The sequence below is a fragment of the Mandrillus leucophaeus genome, unplaced genomic scaffold (assembly GCF_000951045.1).
Source record: "Mandrillus leucophaeus isolate KB7577 unplaced genomic scaffold, Mleu.le_1.0 Scaffold596, whole genome shotgun sequence".
Classification (NCBI taxonomy): domain Eukaryota; kingdom Metazoa; phylum Chordata; class Mammalia; order Primates; family Cercopithecidae; genus Mandrillus; species Mandrillus leucophaeus.
Window position 1 is genome coordinate 739172 of NW_012106430.1, and position 24226 is coordinate 763397.

The 24226-nt window shown below is 40.4% G+C and overlaps 1 protein-coding gene across 1 annotated transcript in view; it reads right to left on the minus strand.

The window, feature by feature from the left end:
* The window catches only part of NPAS3 (neuronal PAS domain protein 3), a gene marked incomplete at its 5' end in the record, with an annotated part of 876143 nt that overhangs the window by 21052 nt on the left and 830865 nt on the right, over positions 1-24226 (minus strand). Inside the window, 2 exons of the mRNA XM_011999525.1 lie at positions 4592-4698; positions 8622-8815. Of these exons, the coding sequence (XP_011854915.1) occupies positions 4592-4698; positions 8622-8815 (301 nt within the window). The remainder of the gene's footprint in view (positions 1-4591; positions 4699-8621; positions 8816-24226) is intronic.

A 24226-nucleotide genomic window follows, 5' to 3' on the forward strand; every position in this document is an offset into this window, starting at 1 on the left:
GCTGCATACCCAAACCAACAATTAAATTCCCCCTTTGTTTGTGTGGCAGATGACAAATGCATGGAGGACATCTTGTGTTGCCTAGGCAGGCAGGGCACTTACTTTGATTGATGCTCGGTTGTGGAAAAAAATGAGCTGGGAAGGAATTACAATAGAGGGCCTGCAGACTGGAAGGGGATATACTAATTAGTCCTGCATTAAGCAGTCTGCTTGCATTTGGCGATGAGACGCCTTCAGGAGGGAAGTGTAGGGGTTATTGATGCAAAACAGCATGGAATGCATTATATCAGGTAGCTGTATATTAGTTTTGTTAGAAAGTATAGAAGTTTGTAATTAAGAAATAAACACTTAAGCTACTTTAAAAAAAAAAAAAAACCCTCAAGTATATTGGATAGGCCATGCTTTTTAACTGCCTGTGATCTCAAAGACAATCTGCAGTCCTTCTGTCTTTCTGAAATAACTCTTCCAGAGTTTTCTCAGACTGGGTCAGGTGCTAGGAAGGAAAAAACTGCCACCACACCTACAGTCTCTGGCTCCTTTTCCCTGAAATCCCCACAGCTCCACAGCGTTGAGCCTTGCTGGTGGAGCAGAACCTCATAAAGAGAAAGGAAGTTTTCCTCTAGGCCACTCTTTAAGGTTTTAGAAACTTGTTGCTGATTGGACCCACAAAGAACCCTAGGGATATCCAAGACAAATTTAGCTCTTTCTCTAGACAAAGGGCTGGATTAAATGGGAATAAAGAGCAGTGCAAAGCATGCATCTGTTTGGTTTAGCATTCTATTTCTGGGGGGCTACAGGCAGAAGTAGAGTGGTAGGTGGTTGCACTGAAACCTCTCATAATTGAAGAGCCACACAGACACCATAGGTAACTGGAGTGTGTAACTGTGAGTGATCATCTCCCAAGTCTGTACCTCCTGAGCAATGGAGAACTGCAGGGAAGAGGAGGTGAAGACGCTCCAGTAATTACTAATGTGAATGGTTTAAAATTCTAACCTTTAAATGATGATTTGACCTGAAGAATTGGTGAAACTGGTTTTAAACAAAAGAAATCACAGAGATCTTTGGTGACAGTGTGAAAGAAGGGGCCCTAAAACTCCCTTGGTTTTACAGTTCCGGTGTAGTTTCACTAACCTACCATGTTGGCGTCAATAATGTGATTCTTACTGATTCTTTCTGTTGAAATCCAGTGAACTATCAGTCATCTCATGTTAACTTAGTGGAAGAGTAGATGCTCTAAAGTTCTTGGTTCAATTTATCAGAGTTGTAATCCTGGTACAGCTGATATTCCTCTTAACTTTTCTTATTCTAGAGACAAGTTCATTTATGGATTTACAGATGCCTAGGCAAGGGAAAAAGATATAAGTGATAAAGATAGTATTTTTAGTTATCAAAGACTATTAAGTCTTTTTAAAAAACATTCTATCAAACTGGGGCATAAGACAGATATTAAAAAATCAGAAATATTATCAGATGACTACAACCTATCTTTCAGGACAGAACCAGGAATTGTGCCAATAGCTCTAGGAAGAAAAACTAAATAGTTAATGTGGTTTATTTTTTAACCATCCCTTTGTTTTAGAATTCTATCTTATTCTTGACCTGATTCTATGTCGCCATGACCTTCTCCTGCCAAGAAGGCACAGTTGAGGCATCCTTCAGTAATAGCCTAGGGCTTTGGACAAGCAAGATGCTGTGCTGGCTTTTTGCCTTTTCTTCCAGTGTTTATACAACCAAGACTTATTACATGGTCTGTCATTTTGTTACTGGGCTGGCTTTGGTTTGAGAATTAGGTAAACATCAGACATTCCATCACACAATTTTAGACTCAATCTTACTTTATAATGATGTTAATGTTTATTGTACAAAGCGAGATGCATTTGTATATTTTAGCATTTTATTTCAGTCACAGAATGCAAAACCTGACACTGGAATCAGTTTGATTTTTTTTGTGTGTGATTGAAGATATTAAGCACTACAAGAACGCTGAAATTTCAATCTGATTAGGATCAAACTTCTTCAGGATCAAAACACTCTTTTTCCTCCCCCTACAGTTTTACTAATTGTGTGCTACTTGACATTGTGGAGTTATTCCACAGCATGATAGCTAAATATGTGAAGTGTATTTTACTATGCAGAATTATCAGCTCATTCTATTTGTTTTTCATGTGTTTAAGGTTATTAAAAGAACTCCAAATTAGAAGTCATGTGTATGAGTTAAAAGAATGAACCCAATCATTGTTAGTAGGCTGAATCATAAAGCAATAGCCAGTATGTCAATATCAAGTAATGAAAAAAATCAGAATTTGAAAGCATACCTTCTCTGTTTATTAGCTGGCAAGATACCAGAAAAATTAGGAGAATAGCACAATAGTGAATGGTGGAGTGGTTTATTTTCAGCACTCTCAAATTATTCCAGGTACGGAAAATGAGATAAAAGTAAATCGGAAAGAAACGCATCAAACATATTTGTTGGAGACCTTTGCTTAATGGGGAGAAATGAACTGCCCTCGCTCACTGTTCCTGAGGAATTGTGTTTTTCAAACTGTAAATCAAATCCCAGAGAGATAGCATGATGTTTTCCAAATAATAACTGAGGAAGACAAAGTTCTTTTTGTTTTTTTTTTGTCAGCATCAGGTTTCTGAATTTAGACCTTAATTAAGATTCCAAAATGAGAAGGCATCCCCCTCTCCACACATGGTCTATGACAGTGTTCCTAAAAGCAATATATTCATTTGTGAAGTCTGGATCTCTAGCCTATATTATTCCGAAAATATATCCATGGCTTCTTCCAAAGATCCTGATTTTTTCTCCATTTTCTCTAAACTCTGAGTAACAAAGAACCTGATGTTTCTTTTGAGGAAACCACATCATTTTTTTCCCCAATTAATTGAAGAGCCATCTGCTTCTACGATACACAACACCCATTCATTCTCAGCAACAAGTGTGTTCCCTAAATCCCTGGTGTGCAGTATCAAGACACATGCTCCATGTTGGGAGTAGAATCTGCTGTCTTGCAGGCAGACTCTTTCCAGAGACGTGGTGCATACACATTCTGACACTGAACTTGGTTTCATGTCAGTGTTGCTAACGCAGGGTTAAAAACACAGTACAGGATGTTCATACTTTAAGACGCTGGCTAGCTCAACATCTCCATGTTACTGAGTTTGAAATGAAGAAATAATTGCAAAGGGCAGGAAATATATGAAATAGCTCTCTTTGACCATGATAAGAAAGGGGAGAGGAGGTAAATACAAAGGCCACTTGGCTGGCTTTTTCTGCATAAACGCTTCAACTTTAGGCTGTACCATCTCATCTGTGGCACCCTGCGTGTACAGCCACGTGTTGTTTAATGATGGGAATACATTCTAAGAAATGCATCGCTAGGGTATTTCATCAGTGTGTGGATATCACAGAGTGCACTGACACCAACCTAGATGGTGTAGCCTACTATACACATGGGCTATATGGTATAGACTAATGCTCCTGGACCAAAAGTTGTACAGCATGTTACTCTACTGAATACTGGTAGGCAACTGTAACACAGTGGTAAGTATTTGTGTATCTAAACACAGAAAAGGTGCAGTAAAAATACAGTATTATAATCTCATGGGACCACCATCGTATAGGTGGTAGGTAGTTGACCAAAACCTGGCTAAGTGGCATGTGACTATATTTAAATTCAGAGGTCTGAACTGGGATTAGAACCTTCTAGGGACATAGCTGTGGGTGGGGTGGGGGGGGGGGACTCATTTTTCAGGAAGAGTCTATTGAATGGTCATATAAAGGACCTCTGGTCAGAAGAGGGCCACCAGACCAGTGCTCTAGTCAGACCCCTTCCATGGAGAGAGTGAACAGCTAGGGCGGTTGGATGCGGGGTCCTGCATGATTCTGCTGGTGTGTCGCTGGAGCCAGCCACATCGCTGATGCTCCTGCTTTGCTCACATGCACAGAAAGTCTTTTGGAGTTCAGCCTGTGGCTCAGGGGCTGGCAGCCATATTCAAAGAGCTGAGATAAGTTTCTCTTCCCCAGGAGTTGGAGGATGGAGATAGCTACTCTTCTGAATAACTCTCTTTCCAGAAACAGCGAAAACACTGCGTTCGAGAGCTGCTGTGTCCACACAACGTGCTCTGCCCCATCACCCTGGCTTGCCCCTCACCCCAGTTTTGTGGCTGGTCAAGTAGGCATTTTTATACGGCTCTGGCTTATTTGAACTTGTCTTCTCCCACATGTATTTTCAAACTAAGACCACAAATTTCAGAGTGGAAGTTGCTCTCCAGAAAATGAAAGGGTCAAGGAAGCACTTAAGACAAAGGTTTCCCCACCGCTTCATAGGAGAGACAGCACAAGACACCACAGAATTCTGGGTGAGTGCCTAAAGATCCAGCAATTTCTCTAGGCCCGAGGTCCAACTTTCAATCTAATTCTAACACGAGTTGAAATGATTGATGTCTCACTTTTTCTCACTGCACACTGACAGTCATCTGAAATGTACACAGGAAAGATGAAGGGAAAAATCAGCACTGAAACCAAACAAGCCTCAGAGAGAGCTGACACCAGCCGGGGTTATTCCCCCGCACAGGAGGTACTTACAGTCCAAGTGACTGTGCCTGATGCCCTCCACGTCTTCAGCATGGATGAAGTGGTAGCATCTCTTCCCTACGATATCTACAGGGGTCAGATCCATATAATCACTAATCCTACAAAGAGAAGAACACAGGCTGGAATTCAGAAAGGAAGAAATAGAAAGAAACTGTCAAATAACGTAGAAACAGATCTACTGACACATTTCATTATACTACTGTACCCGTGAGGAGGTGGCACTGTGAGGGAAGCCCTTTATAGATGAGATGATTTCTTTAACACGTAACCGTCTTTTTTCAAAAGTAGGAAATGTGTTAGATCAAGCGATTGTGTTTCAATAATTAGATAGGTTTTTCTCTTTCTTTGGCATTAAGAATGCACATTTAGACAACATAATTTCATGAAATTATTGAGAATCAGTAACAATGCAAGATCCTCATTACAGGCCAAGATAATTCAAGGTTACATAATAAAATAAAAACATGTTATGTTTATACCAAATGATTAGAGACACCTTTCATTTAAACAGATTGGTCTTCTATTGGGTATTTCCATGAAAAAGGGCTTCAGCAGCTTCTTGGCACAAAGTCCAAATTGGCATTTCAAGGGATATAATTTAAATGCTGAGACATACAGATGCCTGGGGGTATTATCTTTTTTAGTCTTAGTCATTTGGGAGCTCAGCTTTCACTCCTGGCCCTTTTAACTGGTACTTTGTGGTGGATTCCGCACAAAAACTTTTAAACCATTTCAGCAGCTCTTCCAGGCTTGTGCTCGACAGTACGTGTGTGTAAGCCTCTGTCACTGATTGTCCAGACGTCGATGTCCTCAGGCAGAGCACGGAAAAATAGAGTCTAAATTGAAAAACATGTTGGGGGAATCTGCCTGGTTGACGCAAACATGTCAACATGCTTGTTACCCTCCGTATTACCAAGTGCAGATTCCTTTTGGTCAGTCCAAAGTGGAATATATTTCTTGTTTAATTTATTCTCTTTACTCTTCATGCGTGTTTTTTTTTTTTTTTTTTAATGACTTACGGCATATGGTCTATTCAAATATGAAGTAAATCTTTAGAAATGACACATTTAAGAAACACATGTGATCATAGTTAGAGAGTTTTCTGGCCCCCAAGGCAGGGAAATAAGAAAGAAAAACAAACAAAAAAAGAAACATAATTAAAATATATTACCCAGTGAGTGAATTTCTCAGTGTCTAGCAATTCAAATAATATTTTTTGGCCGAACTAGGATTTTTGGTAAGATAAGATTAATTGGGGACATAAAATGGAGGGTTTTCTAAGGATTTCATGGGTTTTAGGTATGACACAGATTAGCTGGTGTTTTCCTAAAACCATTAGCTATCTTCCAAGCGCAGTTACACCCCCTTTCTGCAAATGAGGGAACAAGGATGTCATTAAAAGACCCTCCCTCACTGGTGTTTCTGAAATTTGCCAGCTCCTCTGAAAGCATTAGATGTCGGCTTTGCCTGAGGCCGTCCTTGGGAATGCAGAGAAGAATGGTCTGCAGAGTCAAGGAGCAAGCCTTAGTTTCTAGTTAACAATTCCCTAATTAAATAATAAACCCCAGGAAAAAGCCACTCCATTCTTCAGGGAAGGCATTTCTTTAGTTTATTCTTTTCTTGAATTAAATCCTTCAAAACGATCTAAGCCCTTCTCTGTAGCACAGCCTGTTACTGTGGTGAATGTGACTAGCCCGGTGTCTGAGGCTGTCTTAACATCTATCTCGAAAGCACCTGACCAGTTGGATGACCTATATCAGGATCAGAATCCTGATGGCATCTTTTACTCTGAGCCTCAGTTTCTTCCTCTGGAAAACAATCCGAAAGGTTGGTGAGGGGATGAATGAATGGAATGAAATTAACATCGCATAGTGCCTGGCACACAATATGCTTTTCCTCAGATCAAATATGCAATTACCTTTCATACAGGTATTTTTCATAATTACTATCATCTGCAGATGGGAAATAATGCTATATTGTATTGGCTAATAAAGGGGACTGTGAAAGCTTTTTTTTTTTTTTTTTTTTTTTTGAGGAAGAAAAACGCCAAAAGCAGGTCACAGAAAATGATCTCAATTACTAGAGTGGCACCATGAGGCATTCGGGTCCATGGAGCTTGTCAAAAGAATTAATGAGTTGATCACGGGAATGAAAATTAAGTGATGTTTTGGGATAGGACAATCATTGGAAGTTTGGTAAATAAGACGAAGCCCTGTTCTTTGGAGGGAGAGGTGGCTGGTAGCTAAATCAAGCGAGCTGACTTGTGTTTTCAAAAAAGCAAAGCCATAGTCCATCCTCTGACTTGACGTCTGTCTTCCCTGGTTGGATCTCCTTCTCCAGCATTCTACATTTTTAATTAGAGAAGAAATAGCTCTGTGGGCTGTAATTGGGTTCTTTCATGGGTACATATGTATGAAAAGTCCCCCTCAGAGGTTATTCTTTCTGGTCGCTTGCCATTCAGTCTGACTTCTGAAGAAAAAGAAGAGACTCCAGGGAGACTCCACAGGATGTAGCTAAGTACATGTGCTTTTGAATCTCTTGGCTGAGGACAAGTCAGTCAACGTTTCTCTCTTAGCTGTAATTGCCCAAAGGCAATGGAGACAGCAGCAGCACCTGCCTCACAGGACTGTCCTAAAGCTTAAGTGAAATTGTGCAGGTGATGAGCTTTGCACAGGGCCCGTGTGTAGTAAGTGATCAGTTAATGCCAGCCATCTTTATTAGGACCTGCCAACTTCAGCGATCATCCTGGCTAACGCATGTTCCCTGATGTTCTGTGACCCTTCCAGAATACCTTAGATATACCCACGATGTCACGATCATAAACATTTTAATAAATGCCAACAAAACTTGAAATGCAGATTCAGAGTTTCTTATCAGATAACAGCAACACGTTCATGAGATCTTCTACCCTATTGAACACTCATAGCTCAGGTGGGTATCTTTTCCCAAGGTGAATTCTTTCCTTTGAATGAGATCCTGGTCAGAAATGATAGGCAGCTTCCAACTTGACTTCAACATCTTCAGTGCTTCCCGGTGGACTGAATGCAGGGGATATCTTCTTGGTTAGTCTCTGGAGAGGTCAGTTCTCCAAGTCACTTGACCAATCTGCTCTTAAGTTTCTCCTCTGAAGGCACTGACGGGGCTCAGTGAACAAGCCTGACAACAGTGCTGCAAAAGCATCCTCCCCAAATTGATGCAGTAATTCTCCCTGTGGCACCCAGGGAAGGATAGTATCGCCAGAGCTTCCTTCACACACCTGGTATGTGGGCAGCTCCTCTCCACCACCCTCCCTGCACCCCGTGGTTTCCTCTTCAAATCAGTCTGATGATGGGCTGCTGACTTCTAGGTGAAAGGTCTGAAGGGGCAGTGTCCCATTTCCTTGTCCCTTGCTTTGTGCTTAATGGAAAAAGTGAACTTTTTAACCAGAGGCTAAAAAGTCCTTTTATAAAAGCTTAGTCTTGAGGAAGAACTGCCAACTCATTTATATGATGAGTCATCTTTTTCTTAATTTATAAAAGTGAAATCCTCAGGATGACAAAGTTTTATTTAATAGCTTTGCAAATTTCTTTTTCATCCTTTTTCCTCTGTGGACTTCAGATTCTCATTTGTTCTTTCCGTGCTTAGCGTCTGTGTGAACCCTGACCACTGTGAGGCCGGGCCCTCGAATTAGGCAGAAGTGGGTGCCACTGAGGCATCAGGCAATACATTTTACTGCATCATTTTGCCAATGGCATCTGAGCCCTGCTTTCTTCTTAGGTTCTCAGCCAAAAAGGGCCTTCTTTATAGCATATGGATGTCTGGGTATCCCGATTCATTTAATTGTTGTCCCTAACATAAATCAGGGCAGCAATATAAATTTTAAATAAAAAGCATGTTTGGTGTCAGTCCAAGTGGCCATTAAAAACAAGATCAGGATTTAGAATGAGCCTCACTGGGAGAGTACCATCCTTCAGACGGCTGAAACACAACCCTCACCAATGTGCAACGTGCAACAGGGCAAATGAAAACAAAAACAAAGTACCTATTTTCACAGTAAATGATATTGAGGTCCATATTTACTCGAGTGACAAACATATGGCAGTCAATTCTGACTTCATTGATCGTCGGGGGAGGCAAGGCATGCGCAACAACCACGAGACCCATGATTTGGCTGGGGACGGTCCTCCCGTGGGACAGCGACACTCTGAGGCGTAGCCGGCCTGTTATGTGAATCACCTGTAAAAGAACATTAAGTACAGGACACCAGTCAAATTTACATCCCAGATATAACAGCATTTCTTTTAAGAAATGCAAAATTACATCTGGAACAACCAACATTAGCTTGTATCTTCTGTAATCATAATGGCTGTCGGCATGCCCTCAGCGTCCTTGTGGCAAGAGACAAAAAAGATAGTATTACACTCCAAGCATTACTCAAGGCAGCATTCTTATGGTGTTGTTGCTATTTTTAAAGGACTTTTTTTTTTCTCATTAAGGGAAAACTCATAACCAAATAAAATGACCAAAAAGTTGAGCACTGAGCTGCAAAAGGACATGCATCATTAGCCCTTATTAATGGACGATGTCTATCTCTCTCCAGGTCTGTACTTGAGTGGGATTATATGGCCATCTCCTTTCAGATGTGTGGCTCTGAGCCTTCCTTCATTCAGGGGTTGATATTGCAAAAGGCCAAATACTCCAATGAATAAAACTCTCGGTGGCAATGACATGAATGGGCTCTTTCGAGGATAGATATTTCCTGTTAGGCAGCACTGAATTCCCAGTGATACAGTGATTTATTGCAGTGCCCTATGGGGTTGATGGTCAGAGGACTTTGGCCCGTAATTTGTCCCTGGAGCTCATACTAAAGTAGGGTCAGGAAGACTTGAACCATCTTAGTGGCAGCACAGAGGTATTTGCCTGGAAATAGGAAGGAAAATATTGGGCTGTAATTTTCAGTTTCTTGGCCAAAATAGTCCAGGCCACCCGGAACCAAGCAAACCTCTGCATATAAACTGCACATAGATGAGCCATAGTGACAACTTTCTCAAATGATGCTCTGGGGAAACAAAATCATAAAAGGGTAAAAAATAGGAAGGATTTGTGCCACTATGCCTTAGGTTGCAGAGGGAAGGGCTGGGTGGGGGGGGGGGGTGTGCACACATGTGCATGTCAACTCTAGCTGTGTTCCCAGGACCCTGCTACAGTGTGGGGAATCCTCCAAAGCATGTGAAATGGAGATACTGCCATGATTGACAGTACCATGGAGCTCAGTTTACCAGCTGAGTTTCCATATGTGCTTTACTGCTCCAAATGCATCACCGAGTGCCAAACTATCTTGAGATTCTACTTTTCCCCCTTTGCTATAAGGAACTGGAGTGGGAAGTAGGTCTCTTGCTTCCCAGGAACAATATGATCTAGGTCTGCTTTCCTTCCCGGGGCTCCACTGGCAATTCCTTTTCCATTTTATTTTTGTTTCTTTTACGTTACTTGGTTTTCCAATAGTGGGCCCACACTACTGTCAGTCAGGAAGCAGGATCAAAGCTTACAGGGCTGCCCTTCAGAGTCCTGGTTGTTTTAAATAATACCTTTTCCCTGTCACCCTTCACATTAGCGCCCACAGCTGTGGATCTGGAAGCACCAATAAGAAGGATTATTTAGGTTATTTCAGCGGCAGCTTTTCGACCACCCACATTTGAAGTTGACTAAATTCATACTTAATGCACCTTTGCTTTAAGCTTTGGTCAGATGAGCTACTTTATGAATATTTGAAAATGTTCCTAGAGGCAAGGATGCTAAAACACCATCACAGACACACATTTTTGCAAGACCTCATTAACTAATAAAGAAATAGCTAAAAGAAATGGGATTAACTTCACAGGAGGGGTGTTAACAGTCCCTGGTCCTCCTCCCAGCTAGGCTTACATAGATGCTCATTTATCATTATCTGTCTTGTTTTATCAGGAACACTCAGCTTCTTGGAAAAACACAGATCTATAAATGCTCAGGAAAACACACATCCAGAAATGATATGCTAAATAAATCCCCACTTGGTATTCTATTCCAAAGCAATTTAAAGGCGTCTGGGTTGGAAAACATTTGGGTAAGGCAGACAGGCTACTGGGAGGGAGCTGTCGGCATGTCACATTGACCTGGCCTCTGATCTCCAGCTTTGCCTGTGGCCATCATGGTATTGAAGGGGGTCAAAGTTGGGTCTAGTAGGAGTCTAGACTTGCAATTTTCTGATTCTGTTACCACCGGCAAGTCACGCGGCCTCTCTGTGTCTCAATTTCCTTTTCTGTGAAATGGAGCTAATGGTGACTATAAACTGTAAAGAATTCTACACATTTAATTATTATGTCTCTGTTTGCCTTTAAAAATATCGACCAGTAAGGACAAGGACCAAGTATTAATCTGGTGTTGTTCAGAAGTCTAATAAATGACTTACTATTTTAAAGGATCATAAAATTTCACATTTGGAAGAAAATTTGGGAGGGTCTATCTTCGCTCCTTTCCCTTTTTATTTTTAGGTGAAGAAGGAGACTCCAGAAAGCTCATCCCTGCCCAAAGTCACCTAGCTTGTAAATGGCAAATAGTGCCTGGAACCCAGGTTTCCATGTCTTATTTAAGAGTCACTTCAACTTAGTTATACCTGTGTGCGAATTCACATTGAATGAAACATTAGAAATATATACCAGATGCCAACTTATTAAGTAAACTGTATGTGAACTTTTGAGAAGATTTCATTTATAACTAGAAGCTCAAGTTATTTGAAAAATCTTTGAGAAGTAGCATAAACTAAAAAGAAAACTAAGAAAATTACCAAAGTAGTAACTAAATAGTTGTCAAGAAATGTCAAAGAACAATCAGAGGGTGTGTTTGTCTGTCTGTATGTACGTGTGGGTTTCAGGGAGGGTGGAATTGAAGAGAAGAAAGGGATATCTGTTAGATCCCACAATTTTTAGGTTTAAATTAACATATTTTTTTCCAAATTCATTTCATAATGCCAACAGAGCTTTTTTCCCCCAGCTGACAGGTTATGTTCAAATTTCAGAAACATGTCTGACAGCATGTGTCCAAACATGTAGACAGCTGGATTTCTCATTTTATAGTTGCTTTTAAGGCCTGAGATGTACAGAAAAGAATATTGTCAAGATGGCCTGGGTTCAAATCCTAGCTCTGGCACTTAATAGCCACACAACTATGATCCTAAGACAATTGAAATGACTTGCTTTGTTTCCAGGTTAGTATATCAAAGATTTAAAACCTAGAACAAAAAAATAAGTACACTGCCAAGATTTTTTTTTTTTGAGATGGAGTCTTACTCTGTAGTCTGGGTTGGAGTGCAGCAGTGTGATCTCGGCTTACTGCAACCACCATTTCCCAGGTTCAAGCAGTTCTCCTGCCTCAGCCTCCTGAGTAGCTGGGATTACAGCCATGCACCACCATGCACAGATAATTTTTGTATTTTTAGTAGAGAGTTGGTTTTACCATGTTGGCCAGGCTGGTCCTGAACTCCTGACCTCAATTGATATGCCCGCCTTGGCCTCCCAAAGTACTGGGATTACTGTGCCTGGCAGTTCTTTTTTTTTTTTTTTCTGAATAAAGTTAACACAAGGTATTTTCCTGGTTCTTTAGTTTCTAAAACACATAATCTATGAGGCACCTTGCTAGGTGCCGGGAAGCTGACCAAGGTAAATCAAATGTAAATCTGTCCTCAAAGAGTTTACAGACTCTAAGTTGGGGGGGGGGCAGGAGGAAGACATCTATAATTATTTCTAATACGGCCATAAGAGGGAGATGATTCCATATCTGATCAAGAAAGTGGGTTTTGATCCTGGTTATGTGACGGAGTCACTTGTGAAGCTTTGTTAACATGTGAATTCCCAGACTCTTTCCCCCAGAGTTCTAATTTGATAGGAATGAGTTAGGGTCCAGCATTTGTTTGTGTTTTAAAACTTCAGAGGTGATACTAACTACCTGAGAATATCTGGCAAATGGGTTTGGAGTTACACCAGTGGTTCTCAACCATGGCTACACATTGGAATTAACCAGGGAGTCTTGAAAAGTCCCCCTGTCCAGGCTGTACCTGAGAGTTGTTAAATGTGGATCTCAGGTGTTGGGGCAGTGGCATCAATATTCATAGACATTTTTATAGTTTTCCAGGCTGCGCATTGTGGCTCACACCTGTAATCCCAGTACTTTGGGAGGCTCAGGGAGGAGGATCACTTGAGCCCAGGAGTTCAAGACCAGCTTGGGCAACATAGGGAGACTCCCATCTCTACAAAAAATTAAAAAATGAGCTGGGCATATTGGTTCATGTCTTTGGCCCCCAGCTACTTGGAGGCTGAGGTGAGAGGATTGCTTGAACCTAGGAGATCGAGGTTGCAGTGAGCCATGATTTCACCACTGCATGCCAGCCTGGATGACAGAGCAAGATCTTGTCTTAAAAAAAAAAAAAAAAAAAAAAAAATCCAAGTCTTACAGGGCTGATTGGAGGGAATGAAAATGTGTGCAAAGTGCCTTGGTATAATGCCTGATATGTAATATATGTTCAACAAATACTGTTTGATTAATTAACAAGCATGTTCCATAAGAAAGATTTGGAATAAGATCTTCAGGAGTTCAGGGTAGGAAGAAAATACTTTCAGCTGAATGGATCCAGGAGCATTTCAGTTGGTGTCAGCGGGAGAAAAGACAGAGATGGGGCCAAGGTGGCAGGTACAATCAATGGAAATTGGCAGTGGGACCTGAGGAGGAGAGCTGGTATCATAATTTTTGTGCCTGTCCCACAGGATGATGATGACAATAGACTAAATGGTAAATGGTAACTAAATGGTAACCAGTGGAGACAAAGATGATTTCCCTGTGAACAGTCTGTACTTCAGCAGCCTGGGAAGATCCTGGAGAAGGTGTTCAGGGGATAGTTGAAAATAAGAGTTAGGCACTTAAGTGATGACAGTGAAGGTATAGTTCTGGAAGGTTATTTTTTTTTCTTCCTGGAGGTGATAAGTAAAACCAAGAAATTCAATAGAATTGCCAATGGAGAAAACATACATGAGTGCCAAAGGCATTCTTCTCCACTTTGAGTAGCTGAAGCCTCAGGCAACTTATGTTTTTGTTTTTTGTTATTCTCTAAATTGTCCTCTTGCTCTATAATAATTTCATTAAAAAGCCAGAACATTTCTGAAAGCTCTTAAGCACCCTTTTTCTCTATCCACAATTCCATTCTAACATAAATGCCAGGCTTCCCATACCACCACCAATCCCAGTGCTAACATATCAAAGAATGGGTATGGCTTCCTTGTAAAGTTAAGTAGGTGAATGTAAAATGATGGTGAATACAAATATATAAGCCTAGATTCTAATATGTCAAGAGCCATGAAACTATAAAAATAATCTACTTGCTTTAAAATGAAAGGAATATTGTGGGGGGTAAAAATAACATTGTATTGGGAAACAGAACATCTGTTCTCAGTCCTGGTTCTGGTAACTTTGGCAAATCTTCTAGCTTGGCGAGGGTAGGATTTCCTCAGGTATAAAATGGTGTCAAAGAATCAGGCAATGATGCCTACGATTCTCACTCATTTCTAGAGAGTTCTATAACCAAATGCCTAATGGAGTGGCCTTTCCTGTGCTGTAGCATTACCCCACCTCCTCCTTTATGGTCCCATAGTGGGGGCAGGAGTTTCAGAATACAGCTGCAAATTGATAAATGCACTTTAATAATTCATTAATAGGGATCTTATGGATCATACTTGAATTGAAATAAGCTTTGGTTCTGGCCAATGTTGGGTAAAAGCTGCCTCAGTGTTCAAAAAGTTCATGTTAGTCTGGTCTTAAATCTCATCTACAGACATTCTTCAGAAGAGCTTTCTGAACTAAAAGATTCTTCGCCCCTGAGCTCAGTCTTACATAAGAGCTCGATCCTCATGTTTCCTTTCATTGTTCCTGTTTTATCATAAAAAGCTGTACAAAAATGCTAAAGCTCATATTTTTCTAAACTCCTTACACAGCACTGCCCGGATGCCAACAACAGTGAAGCAGAATGCACAAGATTTCTGAGTTGAAATCCCATCATCTTTGATAAAAATGTCCACATTAGCATTGCTTGATCATCCCATAGTGAGGAAATCATTGTTTTATTTTTTCTTTTATTTTTCATCTCTGCTACAAGGAGTGACTGTGTGTGATGCTGTTAGATGCATGTCCGCAGAGTTTAGGATGAGTGTGGGAGTGTTAACAAGCCACATTACTTGGGCAAATGTATATTTCTCTTCCTGCCATATGCTCCTTTCTGTTTTCTGTTGGTGATACACACTTAGATGTGCTTCACTAATACCATCTCATTATAAACAGGCCCTTCACAAAGACCTTGATAAAACCTCTCCTCTGTCAATACTTGAGGAAAGAAAGTCCATGACGGAAAAATACATCTGGAGGCTATTCTCCTTTCTTTTAGGAATAAATCTCAGTTCTAGTAACATAAAATGTTCTCTTTAACAAAAGGAAGTGCCAAGTACTCTGTGCATTATTTTCCACATATAATGTGGAGTATAGAATAGGGCTAGGCAACTAGGGGAACAAAAAAGGCTGCAGGCACGAAAAAAAACGACAGAGTCCCTGGGTTTAGAGCATCTTCAGAGATTTTTCACTTGTCCTTTAAGGGAATCCAAATTTACCTTAAAAATTAAGCTTCCTTCTGGCACTCTGGTCCCTTTTCTTTTTTTCCCTCTGTAGAAGTCTGGTTTAGCATACAGATCGTCAAATCACTAGCTCAGGTGGGAGAGTCAGCTAATTATTTTTAAGTGACGGGGGCTTTGAGGTGGCCTGAAACCTGCCGAAAGATAAGGGCTGAACCGGGTCTTCTGAACCTAAACATCTAGCCTACAGCATAACAACTTAATCTGAACCAGCATGAGAATATCAACCTTGTGTAAATTACTTCATGCAAATTTATAGGGAGTGTGGCTTCCAGGATTTAGACCATATTCATAGGCTGGAGAATCTGCCCTAGCAGACCTGCTTCTGTCTCACTCTTGCCACCTAGGTCTTTCCTTGCACAAGGCCTGAAAAAACAAATAACAATAAAAACAAGCCTTAGCTGAAACCAGGGGCTTTTCCACAGATGCAAGCACCATGGAGAAGGCGGCTCATAACTGAAGGAGGAGTCTTTAGACCCTCTGGGAAGCAGAAGCACAGTAGAATGACATTTCCTTTCCCTTACAGGATCTCAGATTTTAGTTCTAAAGACTGACTTTAGAACTAAAACTATAGGCTTTGTCATAAGTCACAATGGGAGTTTAGCAGTTGGGGATGAGAAAAGGCAGAACAGGGAAAAGCTGACTTCACAAGGTGGAAGTGAGATCCAGGGAGGGGCTGACAATGCAGACCTCCTCCAGGGCCCACGAAGGATGCAACATGAGAGGTGGTCCTGGAATGCTGTCATGAGCTATGTATGGAGATGGCTATTAACTCAGGAAGCAAGTGGATGGTAGGGGTCTTTCTGGGAGTTTGTCCAACCAAATTCTTGTAAGATCAGGGATATTCAATATTAGAGAGAAGTAAGGGAGTAAGATTCAGCACTTAAGGATAGAAGACCAGCAGGAATTAGGTTGTCAGGGTTTCAGGTGGGCTCTACTTAAGGGCAGCTCTGGTGACGGATAAGAGAGCAGGTGAAACTGGGGTCCAGGGAGACACTCCTAGCCAAAGTTAGGAAAGAAGGCTGGCAGAAACCAGTCCTATGACATAAAAAGTCTACAATTACATAATAAGTGTTAATTCTCAGGGACTCCATGATCTTTCACTTGTTTTAAATGGGAATGAGGTGAGCAGGAAGAGCGATGTAATTGGAGCACACTGTTTGATGCTTGGTCTGATTCCTGAAGAGACTAAGTGAAGTTTGGTTCAGGAAATGGACAGATCTGAAGTTATACATAAGGACATTCCAGACTATGGAAGGCACAGGAAAAGGAAAGAAGTCAAGGGCTAACTTCTGTGCTCCACCTGACATACTAAAGTCCTGAAGGAAAGCAGACTTCAGGTACACATATGCATGTGAACACGGGTATTACTCTTACACATGAAGTCAGCTCACTTTGTTCAACACCCAAATTATTAAAATGACTAAATGGGCCTGGCACATGAGGGAAAACCTATTTTGTTCTTTAATTGGAAAGCCTACAACACCTAATGCTGATGTGAGGGATTTCTTTTAAGCAAAAACCCTCTGGGGTTAGTGGTTCTTACATTTCAATGTGCACAAGAATCACATGGAGAGCTTGTTAATAACGTGGATTCCCAGGTTCCTGCTGCAAAAGTTCAGATCTTCTAAATCGAGAGAGGGGCCTGGGAATCTGCATAACAGCAAGAACTCCAAGTGTCCTGGATGACAGTGGCTGGCAGGACATACCATCCACCCAGCTGCAGCTTCCTCTCCATCAGGAGAGCTGAATGAATTGAGAGACCTTAATAAAGATGACCCAGGTGCACATCACAGACTGCCTTCTAAATGAGCAAAGATAGATGAACATATATTTATGATTAAAGCTGTACTTAAAAAAAAAATCCTACTCTGTAGAACATAACTTGTTGCCTTTTGGCTCTTTGAAAATGGAGGATCAGTGCATGAGAAGCAGGAACCCTTGGCTGATGTGGGATCAGGGCATATTTCCTGTGCACGCTCCTTTATCTGTGAAAAGGTCTGCGTTCTCTCAGTGGCCACACCACAGTGCGCTGCACTGTAGCGCTGTGAGCCTCTGGGGGAGGCTGAGCTCTGCCAATCCCCTCCCCCTAGCCCAGCCAGCCCCTGGCTGAGCTCCTGATTAATTCCGGGGATTCTGAGAGGTTAACCCTTCATTTGATGGCTCCAGTGGGGAGCTGAGAGATTGCTGGTAATTTTTCACTCTTGGTTCTTTTTTTTTTAATGCAGAAATATTTTCTAAGGGAGCAAATAAAACATTATTTTTAAAACCCACATTTAAAATACATTAGCCACAGCGTTCTCTTCTTACATGACTGTATCCTCCAAACAACAATTATTTCCCATCCATCTCTCTTAACAAACTTCACATACATAACATAAAAAATATAGCTATAATTACAGCTTTAGCTTCTCAAAATGTGCCTGACCCCCCCATTTGCTTCCTGTTCCCTTTGGAGAAAATAGTCTTTCTTCTACCAAAGATAAGATTTTTTTTATTGGGATAGTTTAACTAAGCTAGAGAGATCTCCTTAATGAGATTATGTAAATGTATGCCAAGGATATAAACCACATTTTCTCAGAGAGTGGAACACTTCAAATATCATTTAATAAAACAGGACCATGGGTAGAAACACCTCGATAAATTGTTAAGGGGCAAAGCAAGAAGGCTGAACTATACACATCTGATCAAATTTCATTTGATTCAGTTACTTTATTAAAGTCTCCTAGAGAAGGACAGAGGCCCATTGTGCTACTGTGGAGGGGAACTTTTTTATTCCTCTATTACTGGATGTGAAGGAGGGGGGTGTCGCCCTTCATGGCCCCCTGAGGCCCCTTGTGGCTTAGTGTCACTGTCTTGAGGGTAGAGAGGCAGTTCTTCTCAGTATTACAGACTGCAATTGTATTTTCCAACAACATTATATAGAAAAAGACTCAGAACTAGTCCCATGTCAGGCAAGGAAGAAAAACCGCTTCCCTACTCCCCCTACTTAGCACGGCCCCAGGAAGAAGTACTCTACTATATTGATGCAGTTTCTTTAGAACCCCTGAGCTCTTATTAGAAAAGATATAAATATTTTCTATTTCCTATTCTTGATTAACACCTTTGTTGAATGTGTGTTTTACTTAAATGTCCTGAATTTCCCAACTAGTCTTGTTCTAAGTTAGTACTTAAACTTTGTTTCTCTTTGTTTGTTTCTCTTGAGTTTGCTAGCAGAACTTGGACACAGACACTAAACTGCAATACATGCAACAGATATTCAAAGACAGCCATGTACCCCTCTGCCGAAGATGATAGTCCTAGAGAGCATTCTGCTGCTGTGAGAAAATGTTAAGGCAGCCTCATGGAAGGATAGCCTCCCCAGTGCCCCCATTTAACTTCAAGGGCTCTAGCAGAATAAATGATTGTATTTTGATAATACAGGAAAATGTGAAACCAGACACTCCTGTCTTCCTCAGCTTTAGAGGATGTAGAAGTAAAGACAATTGTCCATGTAGATGGGTAGAACGGCCCTAGGGAAGTGCAACTCTGCTGTCTCTTGAGGTGAAATTTTTTTTACAGAAGCCATCCCCTTAAAGGGGAAGCCACAAATAATAGTGATTCTATTTCTTATAATTAAAATTGTTTAAAGCAAACATGTGGGTCATATATATTTTGGAAAACAAAAACCCAATATTCCCCAAATTTAGATATAAAATTCCTTAGTGGTCAAACCTAAAAACGATCAATTCCCAAGAGGCTGCAGTAGGTATCTGGAACTCTTAAAGTAATGAAAGGACAAAGAGACTTCTCTTAAGGCATTTTAGACATAAATACGTGTGAGAAAGAAAGAATGCAGACTGGAAGTCAATATTACCCTTTCCCTGGCATACTTGGGCAACATGTAGTTCTTGTTTGATGGCAAGGACCTCCTTTCTCAGCATCTAATTTTTTCACTGGGAAAGTGAGTAAGCCTGACTGTACTGCATCTGAGGCCACCCCTTCCTTAGCAGGGTGTATTTGAATCCAATCTCTTTAAGCACAAAGCCTTGACCCATCACTAAAACCCTAAGCCTCTGTAACTTTCTATCTCCATTCTCTTCTTGGTTTATACTCTTTGCTAGGCACAGATGTTCTGTGTTTAATATTAGCACAGGACATTTTCTTCTATGTTTCTTAAGCTCTAACTCTATAATATTTTAAAAGGCTGTTTAATTTGACCCTATGTTTCATCCTAAATGAGAATAATTTCTAGTAACAATATGCCTCTCGAAATGTCTCGCTTTATGGAGTGAATGAATCCGTGGCGGTGCCAAGTACCTCTTGTGTTCAGCATCCCAGAAAGACTGCAAGCAAGTTGGAGCTGGAAGGGGCCATGGAGACCACTTGGCTAACCCTTCCACATTAAAGAAGTGAAGACTGAGGTCCGGGCAGGTGAAATGTCCTGCCCAAGGATGCAGGGCCAGTTAGTGGCAGACACAAGAAGAGAAGAGGTCTCCTAATCTCTTGCCCAGCGATTTTTCTACTTTTCAGTAGTACATTTCAGAGAACATATCCCCTTCCATTTTCCTCTTCTGTTTTCCCAAATGTGCTTATTTCTCTCTATATAAATGATTCGATCAAACTTAAGATTTTAACCTTCAAAAGACCCCACGGCACTGACATAGGTTATTATCTATTCAGCATATGCAATTCAAAACACTCATATGACTTTTGTGCGTGTCACCAGCTCATTTGCTGCATTTGGTTTATTCAGCCATGATTAGAGATAGTCATTTACAGTCACACATTTGGAAACTCCTTAACAAGCTTCTAGCAGTTTCCTTTCCAAAGCTGTTTAAATAGATGAGGGTGTGGTGTCAGCAGCGACAGCAGTTTCCTCCATACCACTGATTCCCGCTGCTATTCGTATGTCTTTATCAGGATTTCCATTTTGTAGAAAGGCTTAAAAAAAGAGCCCCAAAACAAAGATGCGCATTCCAGAGCCTGTAAGTCATCATTTCAGGAAGACTGACTCTAAAAATTAAAATTGAAACCACCACACTATAACCTGAAACTTCCCTGAAATAAAAGTCCTCCCCCTCCCCCTTTTTATTTTAAAGAATACTTTTTGAAGTAATTGGCTCAAAGACTGTTCTAGTGCAGATTGCTGCAAGTGTGCTCTTGGCAAGAACATCATAAGCACTAGAAAAACTTTAATATGCTCAAGAAGCCAAAAACAAACTGACATCAGGAACTCAAGTGTGGGAACAAACAGGGAAAAAAAAAGAGAGCATCTCAATTTAATACAAACCTACATACAAAGGGACCAATTTTTATGATTCATGGTTTAGCATACAATGCAGTTGTCCTCTGAGTGAATATAGAGTAGTTATACATAAGAAATTAGAATTATCAATTCGGGAGAATTTCTCAAGAGTCCTTTTGGTATGTAATACTGCAACTATAATGCCTAAGAAACTACACATCAATGCATTAAATGAGATCAGGTTGGGATCTATTTAGAAAAGAAGAGTTTACATTTGGAGAAGCATCTCTTTGATTTGACCTCTGGAGCAGACCTTCTGCAGGAAAACTCAAAATGAATAGCTTTACTTCTACCTGTAGCCTGGCTTTCTGGGTCTTTAAAATATGTTTGAATACATGTAGCATAAGTTGGGGGTGGAGAATTATTTGAGAAGGGTCTTCTGTGTGGAATGAAATGGGAAGACTTCATCAATTTTTGCACTGTGCAAGATACTCAATTCTCCCTATCCCCTCGAATATAGGAACAAAAATATTTTTAAAAATTTTCCTTCCTCAGGTCATCTTCTTCTTTGCTATTTTATGGTAAGGATTCAAGGATTTGGAGATTTTCTGCATCTTTCTCCATCCACATTTCAAATTTATCCCTGATTGTGACCAACACTGACTTTACCCTGAAACTGAAAAGATCGTTCCGTTTTCACAGTCTTGCTAAGTAAGATTTCTCCTGCAACCCCCTGGAGTTCAAATGTGCTATACTTTTTTTTTTTTTTTTTTTTCCTGGGGAACGTTTGAAGTCCCCTTTAAAAATAATGCCTTGAGGATATTTTTCCCTAATACCATTTAAAGAAACTTGAAAGCATATGGCTCTTGAAGTGCACAGGGTTCTAATGAAGTAATCAGTGCACTGCTCATATGCAGACTTCCACCAGGAGCTTTCAAACCCAACCCAGATCAGTCCTTTGAACGAAGTGAAATTCTACAGAAACTCCTTTCCTCTCTCTGCCGGTGTAAAGGCTTAGGGAGCCACTGTGCTAAAGTGGTGACTTTCAACCTTTGAAGGATGGAAGGTGCTGGAAAGGTTGTGTTAGGATCAAAACTGTCAGTGGCCAAGCAAATCAATCTTGTAAGCTTGTAAGACAATTTAAGACAAATATTCCTCTGTAGTACATGCTCTGTCCATAGTATGGGAGGAGAAAATAAAGTTTCTATATAGCGTTCTATTTGATGTAGTTCCTGGTAGCTCTATCACTACCTTAGGTGATTCTCCACACAGCCAGTGATGACTGAATAAAACAAAAACATGGGATATTAATGCACTTTCCCTGGAACTGGTACAACATGCTGTTCTCCTGCAGTTTTGCAATGGATTCTCCAAATCTATCATAATTAAAATCACACTTCTTCAGGCACAACCTCATTAGTGCCGAAATATTATATATTGTGCAATTTCCCTGGGATTTTAGCAAAACAAGTAATGATTCTTTTGATTATTGGAGTGACTTGTGCTATCATAATATTATGCCAAGTAAGTATGCAACTGTTTAAAAGAACTGGAATCGGCACTTGATTGTTTTTTTACTTCTTTGGTTTAGGCAGACATAACCCCCAAAGGAGAGGCTTTAGGCAGGATGGGCAAACTGATCCCACTCACCCACAATATCTGCTTTTCCATGACACTTTAGAAGGAAGGGATAAGGCGAGCAGTTGATTGACAGATGTATGAACTACTCACATTCCGGGGTGGGTGTCCTACTCTTTCCTGGTCTCTACATGGTCAAATAATGTTTTTCAAGTGTCCAAATGATCCTATATCATGTTGTGTACTTCTTCCAAACTACATAATTTCGTTCATTCCAAAGTATCTCTGACATTAATTTATTGCCAGGCGCTATTTTAGATTCTGGGGATACAGCAATGAAAAGGACACATAAAGGGGGAAAGATGAGCGCTGATAAACATCTCTGGCTGATTGAAATGGTTGCTCTGGGGCCCCGAGTAAAATTGGGAAAGATGGAAGAAATGCTGTCAGATAGTTGGGTGTTGGATACCCCGTGAAGGTCAACTTGACAGCACTTGTTGTTGTACTAGTTGTGAGGTGGCAAGAATGGAATCAAAGGACACTCTTAAGCTTTTGGCCAGAGGGTGGTGCCACTTACTGAGATGGGAAGGGCAGGTGGATGGCAAAACGTCTTGGCGTGGGTTTTGTTTTGGTCAACCTTAAGATTGAGAAATTGTCAACATTCAAGTGAAGATTCAGCTGGACTTAGAAGTTTAAGTGTACTAAGGAAGTCTTGATATTTTTTTCCCAATTTTATTCAGAAATCTGATATATGCTTAAATAAAAATCATTCTAGAAACTTTATCATATCCATTATGCTAAATGCCATTGGCAAAATGGAGAAATTTGTGATGTGCATGTTATAATCTCTGATTTCTTTTTAATCCATGTCTAAAAGGACAATTGGAAGTATTTTGTGATAAAACACACTACTCAGGACTAAAGACAAGCAAAAGCAGGCCAGGTAAATAATGACAATCTTCCATTACAGCTATAAAGACGATGCAGCCTGCAAGATCTTTTTACTAGACAAATTTTATTTTTCATATACTTTCTTAAAACATTATTTCCAAAGCACCTAGCTTTCCAAGTGAAGAAACAAATTCAAAATCCAGGGCTGAAGAATAAATCCGTGTATTCCAGGTCACCTTCAGCTCCAGATATGGAAGTATACACAGCACTGTGTTTAAGAATGTTTCATATGAATGCTCTGCAATGGGGCAAACAATCCCTCTAGGTCCTGCCACTTCCCATTTTGCCTGATCTCTGGGAGACATTTGAGTTTATGACCAGGAGAAAAGATTACAATATACAGAGCTTCCTCTTGATAGAATGTACTGGCAAATATTTAGAGAATGTTGGTCCACTTTGAAAAGGCTTCCCTTTCAAAAACACTTCTGCAGAATACTGTGGGTGGCACACTCTCCCAAAGCAATGACCTTCCCATAGCTGCTGGAGGACTGCTATGTGTGTTTGGCTTCTTTAATCCCACTAAAGCAGCAAGGAGGGCTTAGGTGGTAATTTATTTATAAGAAATTATAATAAAGCATCAGCAGTTTGAATGCTGTATAGAAAAGCGGGAGGGAAACTGTACAGAGGCAGGAGATCTAAACTTAGAAGTGGGCATTACGACAAACTTTGGGTTTATCTACCCTTGGAATCAATTTTGTCATTTTTAATTGACCGATTTTCCCTTGTTTGCTTAACATTTATTAATTGATTGTTATGCTCATGCAATTAATTCAAAAGCTGGCAAGTTTAACACAGAGAAATTAATTTTCTTTTACCAACATGCCACTTAAAATACATTTTTGGAAGCCTGAGTTACCAGGAAATTACCTTCAAATTAATCAACAAGGAAATTAGATGGTAGTGTCCCTTGACATCTGTCAATCCAAAATATGTCAGTTTCTTCCTTTTGTTTGAGTGGCTTTTTCTGCTGAGTAAGGAATAAGAAAAACCTTGGATGTTAAAGTAGAAATACCCTGCATCTTAATAGGCAGAGAAAAAAAAGCAGTTCCTTTGTATAAATATGCAATGTTTAAATGAATATTATTTTTCATTGAGAAGAATTTCTAGGAAAGAGGTAACTTTCATTAGATGACACAGAAATTAAGCTCATGGCCTTCTTCCCTAAACAGTTCTTTGTTTGCTTTTCTT